General features: G+C 36.0%; 1 protein-coding gene across 1 annotated transcript; it reads right to left on the bottom strand.

Annotated features, from left to right (window-relative positions):
• Nucleotides 1-3,925: 3,925 nt before the first annotated feature.
• On the bottom strand, nt 3,926-7,706 carry LOC131028210 (probable LRR receptor-like serine/threonine-protein kinase At3g47570). The gene is made up of 2 exons (XM_057958458.2): nt 4,687-7,706; nt 3,926-4,597 (listed from the first exon to the last, which is right to left on the bottom strand). Exons 1-2 carry the CDS (start codon nt 7,607-7,609, stop codon nt 4,137-4,139), a joined length of 3,384 nt encoding a protein of 1,127 aa, XP_057814441.2. The 5' UTR covers nt 7,610-7,706; the 3' UTR covers nt 3,926-4,136.
• Between the last annotated feature and the right edge of the window lie 354 nt (nt 7,707-8,060).

Raw genomic sequence — 8,060 nt, 5'->3', positions numbered from 1 at the left:
ACTATTAGACCAAGGGTCCATTAAATCTAAAGCTATTTCAATTCCATGCATATCTTGTAATCACTGCAAATGCATTTATAAGGTTGAGTTGGTTATAGTAACTAACTTTGCTATCATCTTCTCTACTCAATATGCAAAACTTGTTGATGGTGGATGAAAACTAACAACTTCTTCTCTTCTGATGATTTTCATAAATACACACACTTGACGATAGACCTATAGAGGAAAGAACCCAGTAGTTGAGCACCCTAACTTTGCACTTCTCAAAATCCTGCATGGAAATTTCAAATCACTCCCAATTTTTTATAGCATCTTACTTGGCAAGTCCCCTACTTATAACTAAGGTTTCAGAGTCACATCATCAAATATGATGCCACATCAACATGCTTTTTGGCAAGGTATCCAAAACAACCCAAAACAAAAGGTGAGACCAATAGTCATGCATAAGGAGGCCCCATACTTTCACAGCTAATGTGGCATTGCTTTTTACAAGTAAAGGTAAATTTCATTCAATTATGGGTATTAAAGTCACAACTATTGATGCAATGTTGTCAAAAAAATGAACATTAAATCAATAAATATGAATATTAAATTAACAACTACTATCAGAAACTAAAATACTGAATCCTCTCCCCTATTTTTGATAGTGATTCAGTGATGATCTTTATAAATTCGACAACTTGAATACTTTCACAACTAAACAGAAAGGTCGATGGCACTTATAAAACTACTTTATCGATGTTTTCATATACAACATAAACTTACCAAAAAGTATCCCACGATGTTTGAATGACAGTTAGAATCAAAATTAGCAACTCGTGCTTATTCGGTAAATTTCACAATTTCGGCAACTTGTGAACATATCCAAAATTGCCGATAAATAGTGTTTGAATAACTTTACAATTCTTTCTCGAAAAATCCCTTCAAATCGACAACTTTACTTGGACAGTTAATTAGCTAATGAAAATGGCAACTTCTATGTTATCGACTTTAGACTAATTGTCGATGATTCCCACATTTTGTACATATGTTTATTGGCTTTAAAGAAAGCTATGTAGTAGTTAAAATAATTACCACGTCCTTTTGGATTTCGGTAAGTTTATAGTTATCTTCAATTTTCTTTGTTTCGGTGCTTTAGGTCGATTTAATAAGTTTGTTCATACTGATAATGTTTCTCCTTCTTTGAATTGTGTTTAAATCAGTTGTAAAACTCTAACTTGAATTGTGTTTAAATCAGTTGTTACCGATAAGAAGATAAGTCTATATGCAGTTTTAAGCCGGTAGGAAGAAGATATGAAGAAGAAAGTAACCAATTTGAGCAAAGGATGTCATGGTACTTTTTGTTTCGTCTTTGATGTTCATTTTGAAGGTGGTTTCGGAAATGTGAAATGAAAATCGTAAAGCAATGTGATGAAAAACGAAAAAAATTAAAGATTGTGTATAAAAAACAAATATATATGCATGTAAGTTAAAGTTTCTAAAATACAAAACATAACCAAAATAAAGACCAACAATATTATAAATCATTTCTACATAATTAAAATTAATTTTAGTTAAAAAAACAAAAATACACGTATTAAAATGTTTGCAATTATGATAATTTTTACTGAAAATTAAACATTTCTGCCAAAATCTAATGAACAGCTTCTTAATTGGAAATTTACTTCCTAATCTCTAATCTTAATTTTATAAGAAGAAAAAAAAAATCAAACTCCCAACTCCTGTTAAAATTTAGAAAACTCCCAACTCCGATGAATATTTAGAAGAAGTTAAAAAATTTGTAGAAACTAGTTTCGTTCCTTGAAACAGGAAACGGCAGGCTGCCCTCCCGTTTCTAGCAACGAAGTTTTGTAAAGTGTGCAAAGATTGAGGAGGCTGCACATGTATATGTCTAAGTTTAGAGAGTCAAAATTGTGTGGAGGTGTATTTCTAAAGTCTGTAGAATAAATTAAGAAAGAGGAGTTGATAAGAGTTCAAAAGAGGATAGTGTTGTCAAAGTCATCAAAAGATTAGTGAAGTTGTTAATAGACGGCATTCTATATTTGTGTAAGCATGTTTGAGGCTAGCAGAGGCCACTAGGATCCCCAAGCACCAGCAATGTAATTATATGGGAGATTTTGGTAAAACAAGTGAAACACACTTGAATCTACAATGGACTAGTTACCAAAAGGGTCAAATCTCATGGTAAGAACATCCCAACAGTAGTATAGGATTTCTTAGGTTTGATTTTTAGTATTTGATAATTTTAGATGTCGAAACATTAAGGAATGAAGTCAAGAAGAAATTAGAATTGGTAGTTGAGACTAAGGGGGGGTGTTGGAGATTGTAATCTCAACCACCCAGCTGCACATCATCTGTGTGCACATGAATATTTTTCACTGTATTTGTCAACTCCATATCCTCGGTATCCTCCAGTTTGCAAGCATATCTAGAGCATTGATGATAAATATTAAAGCAGATCTTCATTGGATTGGAATGGCTTTCATCTTATCTGTCCACTGTCAAATCTGTAGTCTCACACTTTATGGGCAATCTGAAAAACATTATTTTATGTTCACTCTATTTCCTCCATAGTCGGTAATTGGTCTATATAATGTTTGAATTTATAATTTTTTATGCACAATCTGAACAACATTATTTTATGTTCACTCTATCTCCCCCGTAGTCAATAATTGGTCTATATAATGTTTGAATCTATAATTTTTTATGCACAGTCTGAAAAACATTATTTTATGTTCACCCTATCTCCTCGTAGTCAATAATTGGTCTATATAATGTTTGAATTTATAAGTTTTTATGCACAATCTGAAAAACATTATTTTATGTTCACTCTATCTCCTCCGTAGTCGATAGAGCCAAAGGAGGAGAGAGCTTGTTGGAACACATGCATGCTAATTCTATATAATGTTTGAATTTACAACTTTTTATGCACAATCTGAAAAACATTATTTTATGTTCACTCTATCTCCTCTGTAGTCAATAATTGATCTATATAATGTTTACATCTATATTTTAAATGCACTCTCTTTTGGGAGTCCAGCTCCACAGAGCTACAACAAGAATGTGAGGTTTTAAGTTCGTAAAAGTCTGTAATGAAAGAAAAATGTATTGGTGCTTAGCATAAACGAGCTGAAACTCTCAGAATATGTAATAGCTTATTCTGATCAATATAAACTGTCTTTATTTCTATTTGCTGCTCCTATCTGTCCATCATATACAGACACTAAAAAGGAGTCTGATAAAACAATTTTTAATTTAATAATTCAACTAAAAATCATAATATAATTATACTCTTTTGAGCAATACTGAAGGGTTTTCTTACTGGTTTTTTCACTGCAGTGCTCTTTGAACCGGACACATGTAAAAAAACTAAAGATTTAATATAATTTTAGTGGTCTCATCCACTTTTATCAAAAAAAAATAAAAAAAATTATAATATAATTATATTCTGATTTTTATTTAATAATTAAATTAAAAACCAGAATATAATTATATTTTGGTTGTGTCTTGTTAGACTTCTTTTGACACTTGTATAGACAACTTCTAGTTAAGTCTAGATTATCTTATTCAGTATGTTCCATCATTTTTGTTGTTATAAACTAACATGGAAATGAGATTTTCCTAGTTGACAAGCTTGTATGCCGCAAGCTAAATTCCAAAAAATACCGTCCTGCTAATCATTACTCAAGGTCATGAGCAGTTCCAAAACAACAGAAGTTAATGAGGAATAGTCATCTTAAACTTTTAGGCAAAGAGGATACAGCAAAGTCTTCAAACTCATGATCAAACAACTGAAGCGACATAACGCATTTTATAGGAAGATTTACTGCAACAAATAATCGACAAGCAACACAGTTAGTATTCTATTTAGATCAAAATAGGAATAATTGGAACTGTAAAAAAAAAAAATTCCCCTTTTCCCGTCTCATCGAATGCATTCCTAAATATAGCTTAAAAAGATTTCCAGAGTAGAACAAATTCTTAATAGAACTCTCCCAGATAGAGAGAAAAAGGGTTAATCAATTTTTTATATTGCATTTGTATCCCCTTTCACAGAATAGCAGGGCAGTTTCAACCACTACTATTACTTGAAATTCAATTTCCCTGATTCTGTGCTGGACAGTTTACATCATATTTTAGGATGTTGACTGGAATGTGGAAGTGCTCTGACCCTTTCCTACCTTATCTAGATTTCTTGCCCATCTTGCGCTGCTTACCATTTGGTAGAGATCAGATTGATATTTTGAATCTATTCTACTCCCTTCAAACATGCCCTCAATACATTCTAACATCTCCACGACTTCTGCCATACTTGGTCGGTCTTTAGGCGAATCTTTTGAGCACAACAAGGCTACTCGAATCAGTTGAATAAGACAATTGCATGTAGCATCTGTTACACCTCCGTTACACAACAGCACGCTATCATCAACCACCTCTGAAATCCTATCAGGGAATGCCGTACTGACCCACATGTGCAAGCTGAGGCCATCAACAAACATCTGGTGTGTTGGACTCTTTCTTGTTAACATTTCCAATAGCAGAATTCCATAGCTGTAAACATCTCCCTTGGTTGAAATCCTTGCACCAACTCCATACTCTGCATTAAACCCATGTCAGTTTCCACCAATTAAAACAGTAATAATGAAATTGAAGTAGCAGGGTAAGTCATGAAAAACAAGTGTTTACCAGGGGCAATGTAGCCTAGAGCACCTTTCAATGTTGTTGATGCTGAAAATGAATCCATAGGATTTTCAGATAGTATATGGGCGTTTCCAAAATCAGCTATATGTGCTGTCATATAGAAGTCCAGAAGTATATTGTTGGGCTTCAAATCACAGTGAACAACTTGAATTGAACAATCATGATGGAGATATGCCAAGCCACGGGCAACGTCCATGGCTATATGCAATCGCGTCTGTAAATCCATTTTACAGACACCCCCAATATTACACTTGCCAGAATCACAATGCAAGTGCCTTTCTAGGCTTCCATTAGACATGAACTCAAAAACCAAACCTTTGAAGTCAAGATTAGAGCAAGAAGTTATGACTTTTATTATGTTTCGGTGTCTGCTTTTACCAAGCACTTGACATTCCATGTTGAAACTTTTATGAGCTGCTTCATCCTCCAAATTGAGAGCCTTAACAGCTATCAATGTTCCATTATCCAAAACTCCTTTATAAACAGAGCCAACACCACCAACTCCTAGCAAGTTGCCCTTGCCAAATCCATTAGTTGCAGTACTGAGCTCCTTATATGAGATTCTAGGATGTGGAAACTCTATTGATGGTTGTTCCACATTTCCCTTCCCTAAGAAATATTTGTACAAAAATGAAATATAGAAGCAGTATACGACTAGAAAGGAGATAACAGAACTTATGTATTTAAACAATTTATGGAAGTTCCAGGGGTCTCCAGTCGGCTGGCCTCCAGTTGGCTTTGCACTCGGACATTTTGGTAATGAAAATATCCATTGCCCACAGAGTCCAGGGTTTCCTCTGAATGATGACGCCGTGAGCTTTCTAAATGGTCCTGCTTTAGGAATTTCTCCTTTCAACAAATTAAATGAAACATTCAGAAACCTCAGTACCTCTAGATACTGAAGAGAATCTGGTATTGTACCAGACAGTTTGTTGTTGGAAAGATCCAATGCTTCGAGATTTCGAAGCGTGGGAATTGATTTTGTAATTGGGCCTTCAAAAATGTTATGAGAGAGGTTGAGATATTGTAGATTACTACAACTTGCAATAGTAGCTGGAATGACACCAGATAATTGATTTCCAGATAAATCTATTCCTTGAACCATTGTCATTTTTCCGATTTCAGCTGGAAGGCTTCCTTGTAGTAAATTCCAAGACAGATTGAAGTAAAATTGTAGATTTGGTAGGCCTGCAACATCTCGTGGTATGTTTCCAGTGAGATTATTATGGGATAGGTCAACTAGTTCTAGTTTGAGACATCCGCTAAGAGAGGGAGGTATATTTCCACCAAATTGGTTGTTATCAAGCAAAAGGCGCCTTAGCTGTTGAAGATTGCCGATACTGGAAGGAATTTCTCCACTAAGACGGTTAAATGAGAGAGAAAGTAGCCCTAGTTGCTGAAGTGCACCAATCTTGCTGGGAATGGATCCCTGCAATTTGTTTTGGCCCATATACAACCTCTCTAGCTTCCTAAGCCTTTCTAGTGCAGATGGAATGAAGCCTGTGAATGCATTAGCGGTGAAGTTTATAAGTGTCAAGCTAGTGAGATTGCCAATTTCTTTAGGTATGCTCCCTCCTATGAAGTTTTGTTCCAAGGACAAGACAGAGAGTTTGGTAGACAGCTTGCCAACGTAAGGGGACAATTCCCCAACGAGAGCGTTACTACCCAAATATAATGTTTGCAGGGAAGAGCAATTAACAAGAGCTCTAAGAAAGGGCAAATTCCTAGAGCTGGTGAGTAAGTTATCAGACAGTAAAAGACGTTGGAGAGAGCTTAACTTACCCAATTGGAGAGGCACCGTGCCAGTGATATTATTGAGACTGAGGTCAAGAAGTTCCAGTTTGGAAAAATTACCTAGAGATGTTGGTATTCGCCCACTAAGCTGATTCCCCGCCAGACGTAGTTCTTGCAGATTGCTGAGCGTGTGACCTAGCTCTGGAATAACGCCATGGAGACGGTTGAGAGCCAGGTTAAGAATTTCCAGTTTGGAACAATTTTCTAGAGATGTTGGTATTGGCCCACTAAGCTGATTCTCTGAGAGATGCAGATCTTGCAGATTGCTTAGCCTCTGGAGCTCTGGAACTGCGCCATAGAGATTGTTGAGACTGAGGTCAAGAATTTCCAGTTTGGAACATTTTTCTAGATATGTTGGTACTGACCCACTAAGCCAATTCCCCCTCAGATGCAGTTCTTGCAGATTGCTAAGCTGGTGGAGCTCTGGAATAACGCCATAGAAATTGTTGAAACTGAGGTCAAGAATTTCCAGTTTGGAACTGTTTCCTAGATATGTTGATATTGACCCACTTAGCTGATTATCTGAGAGACGCAGTTCTTGCAGATTGCTAAGCTGGTGGAGCTCTGGAATAACGCCATAGAAATTGTTGAAACTGAGGTCAAGAATTTCCAGTTTGGAACTGTTTCCTAGATATGTTGATATTGACCCACTTAGCTGATTCTCTGAGAGACGCAGTTCTTGCAGATTGCTAAGCTTCTGGAGCTCTGGAATAACGCCTGAGAGAGTGTTGAGACTGAGGTCAAGAATTTCCAGTTTAAAACAATTTCCTAGAGATGTTGGTATTCGCCCAGTAAGCTGATTCCCCAACAGACGCAGTTCTTGCAGATTGCTAAGGTTTCCCAAGAAAGGAGAAATGGTACCCTCTAAACCCCTGCCCTGAAGATTAATTTTAGACACTCTCATCAACTTATTGCATGAAATACCTGTCCAATTGCAGACACCAGTGTTGGCATTCCAAATTGCTAACATATTGTATGGATCTAAAATGATGGAATTCTTGAAGGCAAGTAGAGCCTGCTCATCGGTAGAGGAACCATTGTTAGTGGTATGTGCAGAGGAGCAAAGTTGAAGATAAAAGAGAAGAAAATGCACGGCCAACGCAATAATTTCCATGGCTAATTGGTATGTTATACCTTGTTAGATGAACAATCTAGGTACAATTATCAAAGAAGTTTAGGCTTCCAAGATCCCACGGAATTGTCAGACACGCTAAGGATTTGACTGGTTTGTTTTATTTATGTCGATTAATGCAAGAAGATGTTGCATTTGAACAAATGCTTTGACTGCGTGACAGTTGATTTGCTCTCCGCTTTCGAATTGCATTTGACTGCGTGACAGTTGACTTGCTGTCTGCTTAAGCGAATTGCATTTAAAATAAGATTGCCATTAAAATGCTTTGACTGCATGACAACGCTTTCGAATTTTATTAGATTGCCATTAAATTCACAAAGTTATTTTAGTCCATATGGAGAGTCATTAACAATCTTTCAACTTCATCAATGAGAGTCATTAACAATCTTTCAACTTCATCAATGACTCAGTTACATTAACCCATTTATATTAA

The sequence above is a fragment of the Cryptomeria japonica genome, chromosome 2, assembly GCF_030272615.1.
Source record: "Cryptomeria japonica chromosome 2, Sugi_1.0, whole genome shotgun sequence".
NCBI classification, from domain to species: domain Eukaryota; kingdom Viridiplantae; phylum Streptophyta; class Pinopsida; order Cupressales; family Cupressaceae; genus Cryptomeria; species Cryptomeria japonica.
This window is presented reverse-complemented; position numbering and strand designations above follow the sequence as displayed.

What these genes read in the sequence shown, in the direction of transcription:
- LOC131028210 (XM_057958458.2), bottom strand. Translation starts at nt 7,609, where the DNA reads ATGGAAATTATTGCGTTGGCCGTGCATTTTCTTCTCTTTTATCTTCAA. An exon ending in TCTAGGCTACATTGCCCCTG is followed by an intron (nt 4,598 to 4,686) that starts GTAAACACTTGT and finishes GGTTTAATGCAG; the next exon opens with AGTATGGAGTTGGTGCAAGG.